This window comes from Symphalangus syndactylus, chromosome 13, assembly GCF_028878055.3.
Source record: "Symphalangus syndactylus isolate Jambi chromosome 13, NHGRI_mSymSyn1-v2.1_pri, whole genome shotgun sequence".
NCBI classification, from domain to species: Eukaryota; Metazoa; Chordata; class Mammalia; order Primates; family Hylobatidae; genus Symphalangus; species Symphalangus syndactylus.
The window spans coordinates 31,186,698-31,210,524 of NC_072435.2; the positions used below are offsets into that span (position 1 = coordinate 31,186,698).

The 23,827-nt window shown below is 50.5% G+C and overlaps 1 protein-coding gene and 1 long non-coding RNA gene across 13 annotated transcripts in view; one reads left to right on the forward strand and one right to left on the reverse strand.

Moving 5' to 3' along the window:
* Nucleotides 1-9,715: 9,715 nt before the first annotated feature.
* Nucleotides 9,716-18,579, reverse strand: LOC134732277 (uncharacterized). The gene is made up of 3 exons (XR_010115269.1): nt 18,493-18,579; nt 12,814-12,901; nt 9,716-11,374 (listed from the first exon to the last, which is right to left on the reverse strand). It is a non-coding gene; the product is annotated as an uncharacterized lncRNA (long non-coding RNA).
* Nucleotides 17,324-23,827, forward strand: part of ZC3H4 (zinc finger CCCH-type containing 4) — a 49,995-nt gene continuing 43,491 nt past the window's right edge. For 2 of the 12 annotated variants that reach the window (XM_055237484.2, XM_055237490.2), the window contains exons 1-2: nt 17,324-19,299; nt 19,423-19,588. In XM_055237484.2, the coding sequence (XP_055093459.1) occupies nt 19,428-19,588 (161 nt within the window). In that variant the 5' untranslated portion in view covers nt 17,324-19,299; nt 19,423-19,427. Of the gene's footprint in view, nt 19,320-19,422; nt 19,589-19,710; nt 19,859-20,403; nt 20,422-20,863; nt 21,108-21,334; nt 21,363-23,827 lie in introns of those variants that run through there. The other 10 variants (XM_063615778.1, XM_055237483.2, XM_063615779.1 and 7 more) reach the window with 10 other exon arrangements.

The window sequence follows — 23,827 nt, forward strand, 5'->3', positions numbered from 1 at the left end:
CATTAGGGTAGCAAGACAAGACCCCTGTCTAATGGGGGGAGACAGACCCTTTGCCACCTTGACCAGGGCTGAGTCCTTAAATTTCTGGACGATGATGCTTGTTATTTAAGAGCCAGAGGTTGGTGGAGTTGGTTGGTTTGGAGGAGGTCTGATGGCCTCCTTACTCTCACCAAAGCAACTTTTCCCTCGGGGACTCCCATCTTCTTGAGAAAGGCAGCTGAGGCGGGACAGTGGGGCTAACAGTAGACCAGGCGAGGGCACGGGCTGCTGGGGTGACCCCCGCTTCCCCAGTGTATATATTGTATCTGTGTAACATTTTGTATATTCTGGGGGGTGGGGCCGCCCCTCTATCGTACCTAGTGGAGGTTGGAGCTGGCATATGGGGAGGAGGTTCTAATAATTACTTGCATCTGGGAAACGTATTTATTGCTAGCATAGGACAGAGAAAGGAGGCGGAGATGGGGTCCTGGCTCCCTTGGTGATGCGACTCCTGTTTATTTTGCTTTTGATTTTGGAATAAATGGATTTAGCCATACTGCTCAGCCTGGTGTGTTCCCGTTTCCTTCACTGGGTCCTGGAGTTTGTCCCAGTGAATGAGGAGCCCCAGAGTGTCTGAGCATGTCCAGCTGGGCTGTTGGGGATCTTCCAGGCCTGTTACCTGTATGCTGCCTGGTGACACCTGGTGGACTTCACGGGGACTGCCATGGCACCTATGGGGCACAGTCCGGCCCTGACAGCCAACAGGCTCAGAAGCCTGATCTAGCAGTGGCCGGAAAGACAGATACCAGCACCCAAGGGCACTGACTTCCATCCACCCCAGGCATCTTCCCTTCCGTCCCCTTGCCTCCCTTTCCTGTCTGCACCGGGTGGCCTTTTCTGTCCGTCCCCTTGCCAGATGTGGTGGCAGGTGCCTACAGTACCAGCTACTCAGGAGGCTGAGGCAAGAGAATCGCCTGAACCCGGGAGGCAGAGATTGCAGTGAGCCAAGTTTGCCCTGGGCGACAGAGCAAGACTCTGTCTAAATAAATAAATAAATAAATAAAATTCAAAAAGAAAAGAGGGAGACGAGAGGGTCCGAATCAGAGAAGGAAACGTGCCAATGGAAGCAGGGTTTAGAGTGATGCAAGATACGGCCCCAAGCCAAGGAATGCAGGTGGCCCCTGTACGCTGGGAAAGGTGAGGACACACACTCTTCCCTGGAGCCTGCAAAGGAACACGGCCCTGCTGATCCATTCAGACTTGTAACCTCCCGAACTGGCAGACAATAAATTTTGTGTTGCCTTAAGTCAATCCATTTACGGTAATTTGTTACAGTGACAGAAGCTTGAGACAGCACGTTTCTTCTATTCTTTTTTTTTTTTTTTTGAGACAGAGTCTTCCTCTGTCACCAGGCTGGAGTGCAGTGGGGCGATGTTGGCTCACTGCAACCTCTGCCTCCCAGGTTCAAGCGATTCTCCTGCCTCAGCCTCCCAAGCAGCTAGGAATACAGGCACCCACCACCACACCCGGCTGATTTTTTATATTTTAGTAGAGATGGGGTTTCACCATGTTGGTCAGGCTGGTCTCAAACTCCTGACCTCAGGTGATCTGCCCACCTCAGCCTCCCAAAGTGCTGGGATTACAGGCATGAGCCACCGTGCCCGGCCGGAGACAGCAAGTTTCTTTATCTCCTGGGGCCTCTGTTTCTGAAAGTGTGAATCAGTGATAACTGAATCCCTGCAGTGTTGTACTGAGGCTATTCAACGCAGATAACACCAAGTGTTGAGGATGGTGGCTGGCACTCAGCAAGTGCTTGGCCAGTATTAGCTATCATTATCTTCAAAGTGTTACCAAAACACCAGGGGTCTGGTCTAGGTCATGCTGCTCACAGCACAGAAAGCCAATAAAGGAAGAAGGCTTTAATTGGGTGCCACCGCTGAGGAGATGGTTCAATCTCAAATCCATCTCATTGACCAGCTAAAATCAGGGGTTTATATAGCAGGGAAGAAATGTAACAATGTGTAAGAAAACAGGAACTAGGGAGGGGCAAGGAAGCAAACATGATGAATGAGAAGTCCATTATCTTATTGTCTGGATGTGATGATCTGGTGAGTTTCAGTTCTTTGATACTTTTTGTTTTTGAGAGGCCTGAAAGTGAAAGGAACTCAGACAAAACAAATTAAGTCTCAAGTTTAAAGACCAGAAGGGTCAATTTCCTATGTTTATCCAAAAAACTATCTATGGGACTATTGGGTCAGTTTCAAAAGTGTAGGCAAAATATTCGTTTGTCCAACAAATATTTATCAAGCATCTATTATGTTCCAGGCACTATTACTGCTGGAGATTCAGCATGAACCAGACAGGTAAACACTCTGGCCCTCGGCCCTCAGCCCTCAGGAAACTTTCAATCGAGGTAGGGAGAAAGACAATAAAAGAAATCGGCTGGGCGCGATGACTCACGCCTGTAATCCTAGCACTTTGGGAGGCCAAGGTGGGCGGATCGCCTGAGCTCAGGAGTTCAAGACCAGCCTGGCTAACAGAGTGAAACCCGTCTCTATTAAAATACAAAGAATTAGCAGGTCATGGAGGCATGCGCCTGTAATCCCAGCTACTCAGGAGGCTGAGGCAGCAGAATCGCTTGAACCTGGGAGGCGGAGGTTGCAGTGAGCTGAGACCGCACCACTGCACTCTAGCCTGGGCAACAGGGTGAGACTCCATCTCAGAAAAAAAAAAAAAAAAAAAGGAAAGGAAAAAAAAAAGAAATCGGGAAGTGCTGTGGGATGTCAGATGTTGGTAAGTGCTACAAAGCAAACAAATCAAGAAGGGGAACCAGGCCAGGCATGGTGGCTCACGCCTGTAATGCCAGCACTTTGAGAGGCCAAGGCAGACGGGTCACTTGAGGTCAGGAATTCCAGACCAGCCTGGCCAACATGGTGAAATCCTGTCTCTACCAAAGATACAAAAATTAGCCTGGCATGGTGGCACGTGCCTATAATCCCATCTACTCAGGAGGCTGAAGCAGAATTGCTTGGACCTGGAAGGTGAAGGTTGCAGTGAGCTGAGATTGCACCACTGCACTCCAGCCTGGGCGACAGAATAAGACTCCATCTCAAAAAAAAAAAAAAAAAAAAGAACAGGGAATCATAGGACTGGCTGACTGAGTCAGGGAGGCCTTGCAGAGAAAGGGACATTTCAGCAGAGGTCTGAAGGAGGCAGGGGAACCTGTCCTATGAATATCAAGGGAGAGCCTTCCAGGCAGGTTTGGCAAGTGCAAAGGTCCTGAGGCAGGAGTGCACCTGGAGTTTTCTTTTTTTTTTTTTGAGACGGAGTCTCGCTCTGTCTCCCAGGCTGGAGTGCAGTGGCGTGATCTCGGCTCACTGCAAGCTCCGCCTCTCAGGTTCACGCCATTCTCCTGCCTCAGCCTCCCGAGTAGCTGGGACTACAGGCGCCCGCCATGGTGCCAGGCTAATTTTTTGTATTTTTTAGTAGAGACGGGGTTTCACCATGTTAGCCAGGATGGTCTCGATCTCCTGACCTTGTGATGCGCCTGCCTCAGCCTCCCAAAGTGCTGGGATTACAGGCGTGAGCCACCACGCCCGGCCTGGAGTTTTCAAGAAAAAAAGTAAAGCGGTCAGTGCAGCTGGAGGGATGAGAAGTGGGAGGAAGTGAGGTCAGAGAGGTGACAGATATAGAAGGCACAAATTGTCCGGAGCATGTGGGTCACAGCTAAGACTTGGCTTTTGGTCAGGTGCAGTGGTTCACACCTGTAATCCCAACACTTTGGGAGGCCAAGGTGGGAGGATTGCTTGAGCCCAGACGTTCAAGATCAGCCTGGGCAACAAAGTGAGACCCTGACTCTACAATAATAAAAATAAAAAAAATAGCTGGGAATGGTGGTGCACACCTGTGGTCCTGTGTCCGGAATTGGTGGGTTCTTGGTCTCACTGACTTCAAGAATGAAGCCTCGGATCCTCGCAGTGAGTGTTACAGCTCTTAAGGTGGCGCGTCTGGAGTTTGTTCCTTCTGATGTTTGGATGTGTTCGGAGTTTCTTCCTTCTGGTCGGTTCATCGTCTCGCTGGCTTAGGAGTGAGTCTGCAGACCTTCACGGTGAATGTTACCCCTCATAAAAGCAGTGTGGACCCAAAGAGTGAGCAATAGCAAGATTTATTGCAAAGAGCGAAAGAACAAAGCTTCCACAGTGTGGAAGAGGACCCCAGCGGATTGCCACTGCTGGTTCAGTTCCGGCAGCCTGCTTTTTTTCTCTTATCTGGCCCCACCCACGTCCTGCTGATTGGTAGAGCTGAGTGGTCTGTTTTGACAGGGCGCTGATTGGTGCATTTACCATCCCTGAGCTAGACATAAAGGTTCTCCACGTCCCCATCAGATCAGTTAGACACAGAGTATTGACACAAAGGTTCTCCAAGGCCCCACCAGAGCAGCCAGATACAGAGTGTCGATTGGTGCACTCACAGACCCTGAGCTAGACACAGGGTGCTGATTGGTGTATTTACAATCCCTGAGCTAGACACAAAGGTTCTCCACATCTCCACCAGACTCAGGAGCCCAGCTGGCTTCACCCAGTGGATCCTGCACCAGGGCTGCAGGTGGAGCTGCCTGCCAGTCCCGCGCCTTGCGCTCGCACTCCTCAGCCCTTGGGTGGTCGATGGGACTGGGCGCCATGGAGCAGGGGGTGGCGCTCGTCGGGGAGGCTCCGGCGGCACAGGAGCCCATGGACGGAGTGGGAGGCTCAGGCATGGCGGGATGCAGGTCCCGAGCCCTGCCCGGCAGGAAGGCAGCTAAGGCCGGGTGAGAAATCGAGCGCAGCAGCGGTGGGCTGGCACTGCTGGGGGACCCAGTACACCCTCTGCAGCCACTGGCCCGGGTGCTAAGTCCCTTATTGCCCGGGCCGGCAGGGCTGGCCGGCTGCTCCGAGTGCGGGGCCCGCCAAGCCCACGCCCACCTGGAACTCCAGCTGGCCCGCAAGTGCCCCGCGCAGCCCCGCGCAGCCCCGTTCCCGCTCGCACCTCTCCCTCCACACCTCCCTGCAAGCTGAGGGAGCCGGCTCCCGCCTTGGCCAGCCCAGAAGGGGGCTCCCACAGTGCAGCGGTGGGATGAAGGGCTCCTCAAGTGCCGCGAAAGTGGGAGCCCAGGCAGAGGAGGCGCCGAGAGCGAGCGAGGGCTGTGAGGACTGCCAGCACGCTGTCACCTCTCAGTACTGAGTCTATAGTCCCAGCTACATGGGAGGCTGAAGTGGGAGGATTTCTGATGTTAGAATCATAGGCTTTTTGGCAGGGCACAGTGGCTCATGCCTGTAATCCCAGCACTTTGGGAGGCCGAGGAGGGCAGATCACGAAGTCAGGAGTTCGAGACCAGCCTGGCCAAGATGGTGAAACCCCATCTCTACTAACAATACAAAAATTAGCCAGGCATGGTGGCACACGCCTGTAGTCTCAGCCAATTGGGAGGCTGAGGCCGGAGAATCACTTGAACCTGGGAGGCAGAGGTTGCAGTGAGCCAAGATCCTGCCACTGCACTCCAGCATGGACGACAGAGACACCCGTCTAAAAAAAAAAAAAAAAAAAAAAGCCACCACGCCCACCTAATTTTTGTATTTTTAGTAGAGACGGGGATTGCACCATGTTGGTCAGGCTGGTCTTGAACTCCTGACCTTGTGATCTACCCGCCTCGGCCTCCCAAAGTGCATGGATTACAGGTGTGAGCCACCATGACTGGTGGAATCATAGATTTTTATTTAAGAATTGCTTAGGCAGGGCGTGGTGCCTCACGCCTGTAATCCCAGCACTTTGGGAGGCAGAGGTGGACGGATCACGAGGTCAGAAGACCGAGATCAGCCTGGCTAACATGGTGAAACCCCATCTCTACTAAAAATACAAAAAATTAGCCGGGTGTGGTGGCAGGCGCCTGTAGTCCCAGCTACTGAGGAGGCTGAGGCAGAAGAATAGCATGAACCTGGGAGATGGTGCTTGCGCTGAGCCAAGATGGCGCCACTGCACTCCAGTCTGGGCAACAGAGTGAGACTCCTTCTCAAAAAATAAATAAATAAATAAATAAATAAATAATAAGAATTGCTTAGCACCCGGTGTGGTGGCTCATGCCTGTAATCCATGCACTTCAGGAGACTGAGATAGGAAAATCACTCGAAGCCAGGAGTTCATGACCAGCCTGGGCAACATGACAAGACCCCTGTCTCTACAAAAAAAAATTTTTTTTTAATTAGCTGGCTGTGGTGGTGCATGCCTGTAATCCCAGCTACTTGGGAGGCTAAGGTGGAAGGATCCTTTGAGTCCAGGCGTTGGAGGCTGCAATGAGCTATGATGGCACCACTGCACTCCAGCCTGGACAACAGACCTTGTCTCAAAAAAAAAAAAAAAAAAAAAGCCTAAGATGTTTTTCAGATCCTGAATTCCATCAAAACAGCTGATGCCAACCAGTGTGAAGACCCCACAGAGGAACCAAATGGACAGGAGAATAGAGTTTCTTCAACTCCCTGTTTCATTACTTCACCCTGCACACTTCAACCAACCAATGACCTCCACACTTCAACCCACTCCAAAACCCTTAAAAAGCCCCAAACTCGGGCCAGGCGTGGTGGCTCACACCTGTAATCCCAGCACTTTGGGAAGCCAAGGCAGGCAGATCACGAGGTCAGGAGATCGAGACCATACTGGCTAACAGGTGAAACCCCATCTCTACTAAAAATACAGACAAATTAGCTGGGCGTAGTGGCGGGCGCCTGTAGTCCCAGCTACTTGGGAGGCTGAGGCAGGAGAATGGCGTGAACCCGGGAGGTGGAGCTTGCAGTGAGCCGAGATTGCGCCACTGCACTCAAGCCTGGGCGACAGAGCAAGACTCCGTCTCAAAAAAAAAAAAAAAAAAAAAAAAAAAAGCCCCAAACTCCCTGGGGAGGTGGTTTCCTTCCATCTCCTCCCTTGGTTTTCAGTGGCCCTATGATTAAACCTCTTTCTCTGCTGCAACCTGGTGTCTCCTACTACTGACTTGCTGCAAGCCTGGGGCAAAGGACCCATTATGGTGGAAAAACTTTGAACAGGCACATTGGCTCATGTCTGTAATCCCAACACTTTGAGAGGATCACTTGAGGCCAGGAGTCTGAGGCTGTCAAACACAGCCAGACCCCGTCTCTACAAAAAAAATATAAAAATTAGGCCGGGCATGGTGACTCATACCTGTAATCCCAGCAATTTGGGAGGCAGGGACGGGAGGATCACCTGAGGTCAGGAGTTAGAGACCAGCCTGGCCAACATGGTGAAACCCCCTCTCTACTCAAAATACAAAAATTAGCTGGGTGTGGTGGTGTACGCCTGTCATCCCAGCTACCCAGGAGGCTGAAGGGGGAGAATCACTTGAGCCCGGGAGGTGGAGTTTGTAGTGAGTGGAGATCTTTTTTTTTTTTTTGAGACGGAGTCTCGCTCTGTCCCCCAGGCTGGAGTGCAGTGGCACAATCTCTGCTCACTGCAAGCTCCACCTCCCAGGTTCAAGCCATTCTCCTGCCTCAGCCTCTCCGAGTAGCTGGGACCACAGGCGCCCGCCACCACGCCTGGCTAATTTTTTTGTATTTTTAGTAGAGATGGGGTTTCACCGTGGTCTCGATCTCCTGACCTCGTGATCCGCCCGCCTCGGCCTCCCAAAGTGCTGGGATTACAAGCGTGAGCCACCGTGCCCGGCCGTGAGTGGAGATCTTGCCATTGCACTGTAGCCTGGGCAATGGAGCGAGATTCTGTCACAAAAATAAATAAATAAATAAAATAAAGATGAAAAATTAAAGTTCTGATTCCAAAGTTTTTGCACTTTGGCGTGCCACTTCCTAATCTCGGGAAAATGCCAGTTACAAGATCAAATAACCTCTTTGTGCAGGAAAAGACATTTAGAATTCAGAGAATGACCCAGCTGCAAAGGGCTGTGTCAAGTATCTTTTAGATAAGCCTCTGAAAATAAACAGTGCTGTTTAGTTGCCTTATATTATTAAAGGGACATGTACATGGATTATAGAAAGAAAAATAGAGGCCAGGCACGGTGGCTCATGCCTGTAATCCCAGCACGTTGGGAGGCCGAGGTGGGCAGATCACCTGAGGTCGGGAGTTCGAGACCATCCTGACCAAAGTGGAGAAACCCCATCTCTACTAAAAATACAAAATTTTAGGCATGGTGGTGCATGCCTGTAATCCCAGCTACTTGGGAGGGTGAGGCAGGAGAATCGCTTGAACCTGGGAGGTGGAGGTTGCAGTGATTCGAGATTGCACCATTGCACTCCAGCCTAGGCAACAAGAGCAAAACTCTGTCTCAAAAGAAAGAAAGTAATCCTGGGCTGGGCGCCGTGGCTCACGCCTGTAATCCCAGCACTTTGGGAGGCCGAGGCGGGCAGATCACGAGGTCAGGAGATCGAGACCATCCTGGCTAACACGGTGAAACCTTGTCTCTACTAAAAATACAAAAGATTAGCCGGGCATAGTGGCGGGCGCCTGTAGTCCCAACTACTCGGCAGGCTGAGGCAGGAGAATGGTGTGAACCCGGGAGGCGGAGCTTGCACTGAGCCAAGATAGCGCCACTGCACTCCAGCCTGGGCGAAAGAGCGAGACTCTGTCTCAAAAAAAAAAAAAAAAAAAGATTACTTTGTGAAAAAGAGCCCTGAAAATAAAGCTAATTACTGCATAAATTATTTTCTCCTGTACTTGTAGACTCATTAAAGGTCTAAAAGTGTCTCCCTTTCCTCTCCTCACTTCTACTTTTTTATAGTTTCTGGGAAAAATTAAACGTGATGGTGTAGTCTCATGTTTGGAAATATACATCCTTTTTTTTTTTTTTTTTTTTTTTGAGAGGGAGTCTCACTCTGTTGCCCAGGCTGGAGTGCAGTGGCTCAATCTCGGCTCACTGCAAGCTCCGCCTCCCGGGTTCATGCCATTCTCCTGCCTCAGCCTCTCCGACTAGCTGGGACTACAGGCGCCCGCCACCATGCCCGGCTAATTTTTTTTTTGTATTTTTAGTAGAGACGGGGTTTCACCATGGTCTCGATCTCCTGACCTCGTGATCCGCCCGCCTCAGCCTCCCAAAGTGCTGGGATTACAAGCATGAGCCACCGCGCCTGGCCAATATACATCCTTTTTAAAAAACATTTTTATTGGCTGGGCCCGGGAGCTCACACCTATAATCTCAGCACTTTGGGAGGCTGAGGTAGGTGGATCATGAGGTCAGGAGATTGAGACCATTCTGGTCAACATGGTGAAACTCTGTCTCTACTAAAAATACACAAAAATTAGCTGGGCGTGGTGGCACATACCTGTAGTCCCAGCTACTTGCGAGGCTGAGGCAGGAGAATGGGTTGAACCTGGGAGGTGAAGGTTGCAGTGAGCTGAGATCGTGCCACTGCACTCCAGCCTGGCAACAGGTCAAGACTCCCTCTCAAAAAAAAAAAAAAAAAGACATTTTTATTGAGGTGAAATTCACATAATATAAAATTAGGCAGCATTTTGAAGTGCACGATTTAGTGGCTTTCAGTACTTTCACCATATTATACAATCACCACCTCAATCTAGTTCCAAAACATTTTCATTATCCCAAGAGTGGTGGCATAAGTCTTAAATGGCCAGGAGTCAACTATGACTTTGCTATGTAAACAATTTCAAAAGAACTGGAATAGTTCAGTGTTACAGCTTAGCATAATTTAGTATAAACAGTCCTTTCCCCACTTTTTAAGTGCTATCATGAACTTTATTTATTAGGTGATTATTAATTAGGAATGCTATATTGCAGAACATCTTGGCATGTCTGGTCCTTGACCTCTAGTCCCAGTAACAAAGCCTTCACCATTGTGACGATGAAAAAAGGTAAGTTTCCAAAATGCTCCCAAGGAAGCAATACTGTTCCCTTGAGAACCAGATGACAACCAAAAACCAATTTTCCTTAATAATTTCCAAAATGTCCTCTAGGGGGCAACATTATCCCTTGAGAACCAGGTAGACCAATCACTCCTCTTCCAGCCTGGATCTCAGTACTTCTCACCTCCTCAATGAATCTGCGACTGGATTAGCAAGGAAGAAAGGGAAAAAAGCTACGGGTTGGTGGTCAGCAGGCTCCAACAAAATGGAATGCCCCTCTTTGGCCAATGGTCTCCTCCTTTGTTCTCCAGGTGTCTCCAGGGGTTGGTGCCAAATGGTAGTGCTTCTTCCACACTCTGGAGGAACTTCTCTGTGAATGCCTCCTCACTCACAGTGTGAATAACCCTCCCTAGAGCCAACCCAGGAACTAGAGAAAAAACAGGTCTTTCGTCAGCATAATAATTGCTGGCTGGCCGCAGTGGCTCACACCTGTAATCCCACCACTTTGGGAGGCCGAGGTAGGAAAATCACTTAAGGTCAGGTGTTCAAGACCAGACTGGGCAACATAGGGAGACCCCCTTCTCTAGAAAAAAGAAAAAATTCTGGCTGGGCGCGGTGGCTCACACCTGTAATCCCAGCGCTTTGGGAGCCCAAGGCAGGCGGATCATGAGGTCAGGAGTTTGAGACCAGCTTGGCCAATATGATGAAACCCCATCTCTACTAAAAATACAAAAATTGGCCATGCATGGTGGCTCACGCCTGTAATCCCAGCACTTTGGGAAGCCGAGGCGGGCGGATCACGAGGTCAGGAGATTGAGACCATCATGGCTAACACAGTGAAACCCCGTCTCTACTAAAAATAATAATAAAAAAAAAATTAGCCAGGCATGGTGGTGGGTGCCTGTAGTCCCAGCTACTCGGGAGGCTGAGGCAGGAGAATGGCGTGAAGCTAGAAGGCGGAGCTTGCAGCAAGCAGAGATAGCGCCACTGCACTCCAGCCTGGGCGACAGAGCGAGACTCCATCTCAAAAAAAAAAAAAAAAAAAAAATTAGCTGGGCGTGGTGGCGGGCACCTGTAGTCCCAGCTACTCAGGAGGCTGAGGCAGGAGAATGGCGTGAACCTGGGAGGCAGAGCTTGCAGTGAGCCGAGATCTCGCCACTGCGCTCCAGCCTGGGCAACAGAGCAAGACTCAATCTTGGGAAAAAAAAAAAAAAAAAATGGTTACAAGAGCATCCAAAAAGTAGGGGAGAGGGAAAGGAACAGGAAATTGACAGAAAGTAGCGAAGGTTGCCAGGCGTGGTGGCTCACACCTATAATCCCAGCACTTTGGGAGGCTAAGGCCGGCAGATCACCTGAGGTCAGGAGTTCGAGGCCAGCCTGGCCAACATGGTGAAACCCTGCCTCTACTAAAAGTACAAAAATTAGATGGACGTGGTGACAGGTGCCCGTAATCCTAGATACTCAGCAGGCTGAGGCAGCAGAATCGCTTGAACCTGGGAGGCAGAAGTTGCAGTGAGCCGAGACCGCGCCATTGCATTCTAGCCTGGGAGACAAGAGCAAGACTCTGTGTCAAAAGAAAAAAAAAAAAAGAAAGTAGCTAAAGTCAAAACAATGGGCCAGGCACAGTGGCTCAAGCCTGTAATCCTAAGACTATGTGAGGCTCAAGTGGGAGGATCACTTGAGCTCAGGAGTAGTTCAAGACCAGCCTGGACAACATGGTGAGACCCTGTTTCAAAAAAAACCAGATAACATACACACACAAATTAGCTGGGTCTGGTTGCCCACGTATGCAGTCTCAGCTACTCAGGGGGCTGAGGTAGGAGGATCACTTGAGCCAGGGAGGTCAAGGCTTGATTGCACCACTGCACTCCAGCCTGGATGACAGAGCGAGGCTCTGTCTCAAAAATAAATAAATAAAATTAAAAAACGAAAAAAAGTCATCGGAGGCTGAAGCAGGATAATCGCTGGAACCAGGGAGGCAGAGGTGGCAGTGGGCCGAGATTGCGCCACTGCACTCCAGCCTGGGCGACAAAGCAAGAGTCCTTCTCAAAATAAATAAATAAATAGGCTGGCCGTGCGCAGTGGCTCACACCTGTAATCCCAGCACTTTGGGAGGCCGAGGCGGGTGGATCACCTGAGGTCAAGAGTTCGAAATTAGCCTGGCCAACATGGTGAAACATCAGCTCTACTAAAAAAAAAAAAAAAAATGGGCTGGGCGTGGTGGCGGGTGCCTTTAATCCTAGCTACTGGGGAGGCTGAGGCAGGAGAATCGCTTGAACCCAGGATGCAGAGGTTGCAGTGAGCCGATATTGCACCATTGCACTCGACCCTGGGTGACAGAGTGAGATTCTGTCTCAAAAAAAGTAATAAAATAAATAAAATAAATGGGCTGGGCGTGGTGGCTCACGCCTGTAATTCCAGCACTTTGGGAGGCCGAGGCGGGGCGGGTCACTTGAGGTCGGGAATTCCAGACCAGCCTGGCCAACAAGGTGAAACCTCATCTCTACTAAAAATACAAAAAATTGGCGGGGCGCAGTGACTCACACCTGTAATCCCAGCACTTTGGGAGGCCGAGGCTGGCGGATCACAAGGTCAAGAAATGAAGACCATCCTGGTCAACATGGTGAAACCCTGTCTCTACCAAAAAGACAAAAATTAGCTGGGCGGGCCGGGCGCAGTGGCTCACGCCTGTAATCCCAGCACTTTGGGAGGCCGAGGCGGGCGGATCATGAGGTCGGGAGATCGAGACCACGGTGAAACCCCGTCTCTACTAAAAATACAAAAAATTAGCCAGGCGTGTTGGCAGGTGCCTGTAGTCCCAGCTACTTGGGAGGCTGAGGCAGGAGAATGGCGTGAACCCAGGAGGCGGAGCTTGCAGTGAGCCGAGATAGCGCCATTGCACTCCAGCCTGGGAGACAGAGCGAGACTCTGTCTCAAAAAAAAAAAAAAAAAAAAAAATTATCTGGGTGTGGTGGCACGTACCTGTAGTCCCAGCTACTCGGGAGGGCTGAGGTAGGAGAATCGCTTGAACCTGGCGGGCGGAGGTTGTGGTGAGCCGAGATTGTCCAGCCTGGGCAACAAGAGCAAAACTCAGTCTCAAAAAAAAAAAAAAAAATTAGCCAGGCGTTGTGCATGCCTGTAGTCCCAGCTACTTTGGAGGCTGAGACAGCAGAATCGCTTGAACCTGGGAGGCGGAGGTTGCAGTCATCCGAGATTGCACCACTGCACTCCAGCCTGGGAGACAGAGCGAGACTCCGTCTCAAAAACTAAAAAAATTGGCACCGCACGGTGGCTCACACCTGTAATCCCAGCATTTTGGGAGGTCCAGGCAGGTGGATATAACCTGAAGTCAGGAGTTCTCGACCAGCCTGGACAACACGATGAAACCCCACCTCTACTAAAATACAAAAAATTAGTTGGGTGTGGTGGCGGGCGCCTGTAGTCCCAGCTACTCGGAAGGCTGAGGCAGGAAAATTGCTTGATCCAGGAGGTGGAGCTTTCAGATGGGGGTGGAGAGGTTGTAGTGAGCCGAGATTGTGACACTGCACTCCAGCCTGGGAGACACAGCGAGACTCCGTCTCAAAAACTAACTAAATAGGCAGGGCACAGTGGCTTACACCTGTAATCCCAGCACTTTGGGAGGCCGAGGCGAGCAAATCACAAGGTCACGAGTGTGAGACCAGCCTGGCCAACATGGTGAAACCCCATCTCTATTAAAAGCACAAAAAATTAGGTGGGTGTGGTGGCAGGCGCCTGTAATCCCAGCTACTTGGGAGGCTAAGGCAGGAGAATCACTTGAACCCTGGAGGCAGAGGTTGCAGTGAGCCGAGATTGTGCCACTGCTCTCCAGCCCGGGTGACAGTACGACACTCTGTCTCAAAAAAATAAAAATAAATAAATAAAAATAAAAATAAAAAAGCCAGAGGAAGTGTCAGAAGGGCTTGGTAGACAATGTTCCACAATGTTCCATTACGACACTGAAGAAGTACAGGGAATTCCTGCTTGGTGGGATTTTCGTTTGCCCCATTACTTAAAAGCAGATGACCATCTAGAATTGTAGAATGGCCCCATTGAAACTTCAGAGATGGGGCCCCTTTAGGACCGTACCTTGAAAAGACAATGGCTGTCCTCTTAGATGTGGTCTGTGTTCTCAATCAGTGATTTTGTCCAAAACCCAGAATACATGAGGTCCAAAAATCAAGGTGTAAAGGAAGGAATGGCACCATCCACAATCAAACATAGCGAGCTACTTTGGTGTCCTTCCTTTCCATTCTTCCTACAAACCTGCAGTATTAGTTCTTGATGTGTTAAAGAAAACTTTTTTGGACAACATAGCTATGAGCATGAGTGAACATTTTATTACAATCTTACATGCAAGGAAAAAAGGTCTCTTGTTGATCAATTAAGATTCACTCTAACAGAGGCATTTTATAGAAGAGAATCATTATCTAACCATTAGATCCGAGACTGGATCCAGAAAGACGATAGTCAGGGTAAAGGTAACACAATTCTTGGCTGGCAGTCAGCCGAGTGTCAACTGTGGTACCAGGTGGGATGGTGAGGGAAGCACTAGCCTCTCATGACAAGTTTCATCCACTGATAATTTATTTTAAGCATTTTGTCAAGAATTTTCTTTTTTGAGATGGAGTCTTGCTCTGTCACCCAGGCTCTAGTGTAGTGGCGCAACCTCGGCTCACTGCAACCTCTGTCTCTTGGGTTCAAGCGATTCTCCTGCCTCAGCCTCCTGAGTAGCTGAGACTACAGGCAACTGCCACCACACCCGGTTAATTTTTTTTTGTATTTTTAGTAGAGACAGGGTTTCACCACGTTGGCCAGGCTGGTCCTGACCTCGTTATCCACCTGCCTAGACTTCTCAAAGTGCTGGGATCTCAGGTGTGAGCCACTGCACCTGGCCTTTTTATTTTTATTTATTTATTTTTTTGAGACAAAGTCTCTGCTGGAGTACAGTGGCATGATTATAGCTCACTGTAGCTTCAACCTCCTCCAACCTCCTGGGCTCCAGTGATTCTCCTGCCTCAGCCTCCCAAGTAGCTGGGGCCACAGGCACATAGCATCATGCCTGGATAATGTTTTGTTTTGACTTTTTTTTTTTTTTTTGAGACAGAGTCTTGCTCTGTCACCCAGGCTGGAGTGCAGTGGCACTATCTTGGCTCACTGCAAGCTCTGCCTCCCGGGTTCATGCCATTCTCCTGCCTCAGCTCCCTAGTAATTGGAACTACAGGCGCCCGCCCCATGCCCAGCTAATTTTTTGTATTTTTAGTAGAGACGGGGTTTCACTGTGTTAGCCAGGATGGTCTCGATCTCCTGACCTTGTGATCCACCCGCCTCGGCCTCCCAAAGTGCTGGGATTACAGGCGTGAGCCACCATGCCCGGCTATGTTTTGACTTTTTGAAGAAACTGGAGTCTCACGATGTTGCCCAGGCTGGTCTTGAACCTCTGGGCTCAAGCAATCCTCCTGTGCTAGAATTACAGGCATGAGCCACTGTGCTGGCTGGAACATTTAATTTAATTAATTTATTTATTTTTGGAGACAAAGTCTTTCTGTCACCCAGGCTGGAGTGCATGATCTTAGCTCACTGCAACCTCTGCCTCCTGGATTCAAGTAATTCTCCCCTCAGCTTCCCGAGTAGCTGGGGATTACAGGTGCCGGCCACCACGCTTGGCTAATTTTTTTTTTGAAATGGAGTCTTGCTCTGTCATCCAGGCTGGAGTGCAGTGGTGCGATCTCAGCTCACTGCAACCTCTGCCTCCTGGGTTCAAGCAATTCTTCTGCCTCAACCTCCTGAGTAGCTGAGATTACAGGCGCCTGCCAACACGCCTGGCTAATTTTTGTATTTTTAGTAGAGACGTGGTTCACCATGTTGGCCAGGCTGGTCTCGAACTCCTGACCTCATGATCCACCCACCTAGGCCTCCCAAAGTGAGGGGATTTACAGGGGTGAGCCGCCGTGCCCGGCCGGCTAATGTTTTTGTATTTTCAGTAGAGACCAGGTATCACCCTGTTGGCCAGGCTGGTGTCAAACGCCCAACCTCAGGTGATCCGCCCGCCTCAGCCTCCTAAAGTGCTGAAATTACAGGCGTAAGCCACAGTGCCGGCCTATTTATTTACTTTATTATTATTATTATTATTATTTTTGAGACGGAGTCTCGCTCTGTCGCCCAGACTGGAGTGCAGTGGTGCGATCTCTGCTCACTGCAAGCTCCGCCTCCCAGGTTCACGCCATTCTCCTGCCTCAGCCTCTCAAGTAGCTGGGACTACAGGCAGCCGCCACCAACCCCGGCTAATTTTTTGTATTTTTAGTAGAGATGAGGTTTTACCGTGTTAGCCAGGATGGTCTCGATCTCCTGACCTCATGATCTGCCGGCCTCGGCCTCCCAAAGTACTGAGATTACAGGTGTGAGCCTACTTTATTATTTTTTTTGAGACGGAGTTTCGCTCTTGTCGCCCAGGCTGAAGTGCAATGGTGCGATCTCGGCTCACCGCAACCTCCACCTCCCAGGTTCAAGGGATTTTCCTGCCTCAGCCTTCCAAGTAGCTGGGATTACAGGCATTGGCCACCACGCCTGGCTAATTTTGTATTTTTTAGTAGAAACAGGGTTTGGTCAGGCTGGTGTTGAACTCCCGACCCCAGGTGATCCACCCACCTCGGCCTCCCAAAGTGCTCGGATTACAGGCGTGAGCCACCGTGCCTGGCTCTATTTTTTTTTTTTTTAATTGATACGGCGTCTCACTCTGTCACCCAGGTTGGAGTGCAGTGGTGCCACCTTGGCTCACTGCAACCTCCACCCCCTAGGTTCAAGCGATTCTCCTGCCTCAGTCTCCCAAGTAGCTGGGATTATAGGTGCGCCACACCATGCCTGGCTAATTTTTTGTATTTTTAGTAGAGACGGGGTTTCGTCACGTTGGCCAGGCTGATCTCAAACTCCTGACCTCAAGTGATCCGCCAGCCTCAGCCTCCCAAAGTGTTGGGATTATGGGTGTGTGCCACCACGCCCTGCTGCCAGCTGAAACATTTAAAAAACAGTAGGATCCGCCGGGCGCGATGGCACACGCCTGTAATCCCAGCACTTTGGGAGGCCGAGGCGGACGGATCACGAGGTCAGGAGATCGAGACCATCCTGGCTAACGCGGTGAAACGCTGTCTCTACTAAAAATACAAAAAGTCAGCTGGGCGTGGTGGCGGGCGCCTGTAGTCCCAGCTACTCAAGAGGCTGAGGCAGGAGAATGGCGTGAACCCGGGAGGCGGAGCTTGCAGTGAGGTGAGATCCGCGCCACTGCACTCCAGCCTGGGCGACAGAGCGAGACTCCGCCTCAAAAAAAAAAAAAAAGTAGGATCAATATACCAGGAAGTCACATGGTGCCTCTGTCTCCAGATTTATCCCTGTTGACACGGTTTTTCTCTCTTCCTGGAATCTAAGTGGTCTTTGCTTTGTCAGGGCCTGATATAAGGTATTTTTCTTTTTTTGAGACAAGAGTCTCACTGTGTTGCCCAGGCTGGAGTGCAGTGGCATAATCTCGGCTCACTGCAGCCTCGCGACCTCCCGGGCTCAGACGATTCTCCATTTTCAACAGTCCAAGTAGCTGGGGACTACAGGTGTGAGCCATCATGTCCTGCTAATTTTTGTATTTTTAGTAGAGAAGGGGTTTTACCATGTTCGTCAGGCTGATCTCCAACCCGAGCTCAAGCGATCCGCCCGCCCCGGCATCCCAAAGTGCTAGGATTACAGGCGCGAGCAACATCGCCCCGCCTGAAATAAGGTATTTCTTCTGCCTGGAACCATCTCTTCTTTTTCATGTACCAGCCTAAAAGAACAATTTCAAGACTCTCCTCTAACACTCCACCCACCCCCTTTATTCTTTAACTCTGTTTATCTCCCTTGCGGCATTATCGGTTAAGTTCCATGAAGACAGAAACTGTTCCCATAGTCCATCACAGGGACTGGCACTGTAGAAAGAGCTAACAAAAGTATTTAAGGAAGATCCCTGGATTCGAGGTTACAGTGAGGTATGACCGTGTCACAGCACTGCAGTCTGGGCGACAGAGCAAGACTCTGTCTCTTAAAAAAAAAAAAAAATCTTGCTGTGCTCTTTAGAAATAATCCCATGACCTTGAACCGATTACTTAAAACACCGAACTTAAGTCTGCAAATGGGAATAGCAGCAGCTTATTTTAGGACAGTTATGAGGGTCAAAAGATTTTGTTTGTACACTGACACCGGCCAGTGTTTCTAGCTCCGCTATTTGAGAGCCATCCATGGGTCCTACACCCCAGGTCCTTAAACTCCCCTGAGGGACTACCAAGCCCCGCCCCTCTCGCATCCAATGATGACGTCATCGACTGAGTTGTCGAGTGACGTCACCTCCGGGCTGACTGGGCTTCATCGCTTCTCCGGAAACCTCCGACTCTCGGCACCTGGTCTCCAGCTTTCGGTTATTTTTTTTTTTTTCCCTCTCCGTAGCCTGAATTCCTTCCCTCCCATTCTCCCACCTAAAACTATTGGCTCTTCCCGCCTTCCTTCAAGTTAGCAATTTTCGGTTTTTCCCTCTTGCTCTCCGGCGAATTCTTTTAAGTCGTTTATTCTCTTAATTAATCGCCCCTTCAGCCCCGCCCGTTCAGCTCATTCTCTTAATCGCATTACCCTGGCTGCTTTTCTTTCGGCTGTTTCCACCTCCTGCCACCCACCCGGACACCGCCTTCGGCTCTTTCCGGACCGTCTCAGTTTCTCCTCCTTCCTCGGTCCCGATCGGCTTAGGCTATTTATGGCTCCCCTAGGTTTCTCATGCTCTCTCTAGCCCCACCCATATCACCACCTTCGGCTCTTTCTGGCTCTACCCGGTCGCCTCCTGTCTCCTGCTCATCTTTCGGCTATTTCCGCCTCCCCTCGGCCTCGCCCTTTGCCTTCGGCTCTTTCCGCCGGCCTTCGGGCAAGCGGTCTCTGCCCCTCTCCTGCACGTGACACGGCCTCCGCCTCCGCCTCTCAGTTCCCCCTCCCACCTCACCCTTCCTCCCGCCTCAGCCTCTAGGCTGGTCCGGGCCGAGCCGCCATTTTGTGTTAATTCCTGATTGCGGCGGGGGCCGGGCAGCCGGGGCACCCAGGGCGGGCAGACAAGGGAGACAGTCGGCCCGTCTCCGCGGCCCGTTCCCTCTCTCCCTCAAATCCTTTTTTTCTTTTTAACCCCCCCACCTCCCTCGCTCGCTCTCCTCTTCTCTCCGTACCCTTCGCTTGCTCCATCGCGCGCGACCCGCGCTAATTACACCCAACCACCCACTAGTGTCCGTGTCTCCCGGGTCTCCCGCCCGCGGGGGTGCGTGGGGGGGGCCCTCGCCCCTATGAGGGCCCCGCGCCAGTGAGCGAGTGACCGCAAGGGTGGGCTGCGGAGAAAGCAGGCGGCGAGCGGCCCTCCGAGGCCTAGGCCGCGCGGCCTACGCGGAGGTCAGCGCAGAGGTGATTCCGAAACCGAAAAAGTATATACCCCATTCCCATCAGGAGCCCTCCGAGCTTAAGTGTGCCCCTCCCGCCACGCCCAAGCAGTCCTTTTTCGTGCATTAACATCCCCTCCCCCCAAAGGAACTATGGAGGCCGCGCCCGGGACCCCCCCGCCGCCGCCATCAGAGTCGCCGCTGCCGCCATCGCCGCCGCCGCCATCAACGCCTTCGCCTCCTCCGTGTTCCCCCGACGCCCGCCCGGCCACCCCGCACCTCCTCCACCACCGCCTCCCGCTCCCTGACGACAGGTCAGGCTCCCGGTTGGGCCGGGGCTGCGTCCCCGGGGGGAGGAAGAGGAGGAGGAGGAAGGGAGGCGGCCGCCATGTTGGGCCGGGCCGCGGAGGAGGAGGAGGAGGAGGAGGAAGGGCGGGGTCGGTGGGTGTCTCTCGATCGCTTGCTCGCTCGCTCTTTCTCGCTTGCTTTCTCTCCCGGCCTCATGCGTTTCCCCCCCCTCGCGGCGCTCGCCCGCTCTCCCTCGCTCTCGCTCTGTCTTTTTTGGGCGCCATGCTGAGGGGAAGGTGAGGAGGCACCCCTCGGACCCCCCGCGCCCGCCCGCCCGTCCTGGGGAGGAGGCGCCGGGGGGGGTGCTGCGGAGGCCCACGGGGGTCCTGGCTGCCCCTGCGCCCGGAGCTGGTAGCTACGGGCCCGCTTGCCCGTCGCCTGGCTTCGGGGAAGGGGATGGGGGAGGGGCTCCGGACCCTTTTTGGGGGGATCTCGAGCAACAGCCCCGCTCTTAGGGGTTTGGGGTTGGGGGTCTCCCAGCCCCCGGCAGTATCCTTTCTCCTGGGGGAGGCACACCCTGCCCTACTTGGATGATAGGTACCTTAGGTTAGGAGGCAGAAAGTGGGGGTTCATTCAGGTCTTTTCACCATCCTTGTAATTGGGGGTCATTTGGGTGGGTGCTCTATAGCACTTGTATTTTTTGGCGGGAGGTGTTTTTTAGCTATCCCCTAGAAGGCCGAATTGGGGAGGAGGGGAGATGCATCTCCAGCCCTTTTGATGAAAACCCCTGCCTATTTTTTTAGAGAAGACTCTTCCCCGTGTTTTTGCTAAAGGGCAGGGGTCCTTTCGCTTTTCGTAGGTAGGTGACGTGAGGGAGGATTCTCAACCTTGTTTTGGGGGGGTAAGGTTTGGTTTCCCTGCCTTGTAGGGAGAGGAAGTTGGTCCCGCGCTTTCTCCTGGGGTTCCCCCCTCTGTCGGGGTAAAATGGGGCACCGTCTCTTCCGGGAGAGAAAAGGAGATTTCCTTGTGCTTTGGCAGGGCGTTAAAGGAAGCGCCCCCTTCCCTTTATTAAGTGCGAAACGCGGGCCCCCCACGCCCTTCTCTGGCTGACGGGTGATAATGGGGTCAGCCCGGCGCGTTTCAGGGCGAGGTTGAGGCCCCGTTTCCTTCCCCTGCTCAAGCAGAAGGAGTTGGGGTGCAGGGTTCGCCCACTGTTTCCTGGTGGGGCGGGCGAAGAGGCGGCTGGAGAGTAGGTTTGGACACGGACGGTGGGTTTCAGCCGGCAGGAAAGCGAGTCTTGGAGGGAGTGCGGGTGGAGAGGGGAAGAGAACGCTCTGGACAGATGGCTACTCCGTCGCAGTCCTGGCTGGGGAGCCGCTGAGGACCCTCCTTTAGCCGGGGGTCTCAGCCAGGGCTTCCCCTGCCAGGCTCTACGACCCCTTCTCCCCACTCCCACCTTCCTTTTCCCCTTTCTCCTTCACAGACCATACTTTGCCTTTTAAAAGAAATGCCACCCACATTCAGAGACACAAGTGCAGCAGTTTGGTGAGCTTTTACAACATTTTTTTTTCTGTTTTGTTCTAATTAAATGTATCGTTCTGGGAATCGCAGCCCATCGCAGCCCGACTCCAGTTCAAGGAAATAAACAGATTAGCAAAGGTCTGTTCGCTAAGCCCTCGTTGGGCTTCCGGGCCCCCTCTCTGGGGGCAGGTGCATTACTCAAAGATGCTTACATGCTTTGTTCGACCTCTAAGGAGTTCTCATGTCAGAAGTGTTATGTCTTAACAATGGGTTGGGATGGTAAGTAGCCTCTTTTATTGAGTAATTCAATGATCTCCCTCTTTTTCTCCCTTTCCTGCCTGCCTTCCTCCTCGCCTTTAGACCAAAGTGATGCTTGAGAGTGAATTGATATGTTCGAATCAGGATTCTAACCCTGTTGAGCCCTTTTAGACTTGCACATCCTTTCAATGTTTAATTTTTAAAATTTGACGTACACAGTTTTCTCAGAAAAAAAAAGTGTGTTACTGTAACATGACAAAAATCGATGTAAAAGGCCCGTATGTTTTCAGACCCTTGGCATCCCTCTTTCCATTTCAATCCATTGCTTTGTCTCCAGCCTTCATCTTTGAAGAAAGTGGATACTTCAAGTCCATTTGTAGGAGACAAGCTTACTGAATTTGATTTATGATACAAGTATTCAAGTTAATGGTTCCTCTCCCCCCTGCTCCCCAAAAAAGATTGGTTCAAGTAGCTCCAATTTTCTCATTTTACTCCAATGTCTCTTGTGGTGATGGACGTTAAAATTGAGCAAGTCATTTGTAAAGTACTGTCGAAGCACAAAATCTGTAAACTGTGTCAAGCCCCCTCTCTGCCCGTCTCCACTGCTCCTTTGTTCGAAAGCACATGTCTGACTGAAAAGTTGATGCAAACGTGTTACACGCCCAGTCATGTTGGATGGAACACCTCCTCCAGCCCCCAGTCCCCCTGGCCTACACGTAACAAGGAAAAAACAGCAACAGAAATGACTTGCAGAACCAAACACCGTACTTCTGATGTGTTTTACAAGCATAAGTTCCGTTAAAAGACAAAACACGTTGAAGTTGCATTTTCCCTGTTTCCCACTTTTGATCCCTGACATACTTAGAGAACCCTGGCCCTGTCCAAAAGAACCGTTTCCTTTTTTTCCTTCTTACAAGGAAAAAGGGTCACGCACATGTAGATGAGGAAACTGCAATTCAGTAGGCCACTTGTTTTCTTCCTCTTAATATGTTCACAACTGCCGTGGAGTGGTGATCCTAGGTATGTAAAATCAGTTATGGGAGGAAGAAATCTCCAAACTATGATATCTGCAAAAAATGTCTGAAGCACGAACCGAACAAACACATTATCCAGGGCACTGGGTCAGCCCAAAATGAATTGCACTTATTTGAAGTTTCCCATCCTTTGTAAAATTCTTTCTCCAGGAGCTGAGAACAGAAACTGGATGACTGATGACCCAAGTTCCAAAGGCTACTAAGTTGCTTATTTAAATTGACTTTTAAAAAGAAACGTTAAGGAAATGAGATTTCTTTTGTAAGTGAAATGTTTTAGCAATGTTCAGTGAATTTGAAACTATTTCCCCAAGCATTTAAAAAGCTCACAGGCATGTCAACACAAGGGTTTATTGTTTTCCGTTCTCAAAGAAATCTCATCCATTAAGACCTAGAAGCCCCAGTAATTAAGTCAAAAACTGTATTTTGGTAATCTTTGTTTTTGAAATGTCACAGTACTGCCTTTTTTCCCCCCAGACTGATGTACCAGTATTAGTTAAAAGTCAAATTAATGGATGTTGCAAAAAAAAAAAAAGAAAAGGGTGTCACTCAGAATCCCTGATTTAATAACAAATCTTATTATACACTTACAACCTTTTACATTTTTATTTTCTCTGGGTGAGAGATTTAACTTGAAAGCAAATCAAAGTCTCCTAGTAGAAAAAAAGTCCGTTGTGACCATGGAAATATGGATGTTCTGGTCATAAAATCCCTTTATTTTTTTAATTATCCTCAAATTTGCTCTTTAAAAGAAAAAAAATGCGATTCCCCAAAAGGACTAATTCATGGCCTGTCCTCTCCCCCAGGTACAATTTTGCTCTGCTCTGAAGGTTTGAATTTTTGATTTCTTTATAAGCCATAAGTAGAGCCAGCTATTTTAGTAAGCCACTACTGTGGTTTTTCCACAGTCAGGAAGGCTGATCCCAAGGGAAAATTGTTTTGTACCTGTGGACCTGGCTGTTCAACTGCCTGGCAAGTTAAAGATGAACAGTTTTGACTCTTGCGTTTCCATACAGTTGAATGTAGAGCAATTTCATATTGGGCCTGGTTAGTAATTTATTTAATGGTACCTCCACCTCTGCTCCTTGCTCTTAGATCTTTTACCTTCTTCCCTGATGGGAGAGAAATGGCTGTCTGAGGGTCGTTCACTTCCTTTTTTTACGTTTTTGTGGCTCTTGGGCTTCTAGAAACATCTCTCCATAGAGGTCAGATCCAGTTACAGTAAATACCTCTGGTGAAAATTGCTAATGAAACTATTTCCAAGTCTCTGTGGATAGCTATCAAGTCAAACTAGATTCTAGAGAACCTAATTTTGGTCCCAACGAACAGTAATTCTAGTGCCAGAGCAACTGGGTCCGATTCACGCCAAGAGTTGACAGAGCGAATAGCAAGCAAAGTAGCTGAATTGAGCAAGGCGCTTAACCTGTGCCTTGACAGCACAGCTAAGAAAAAAGG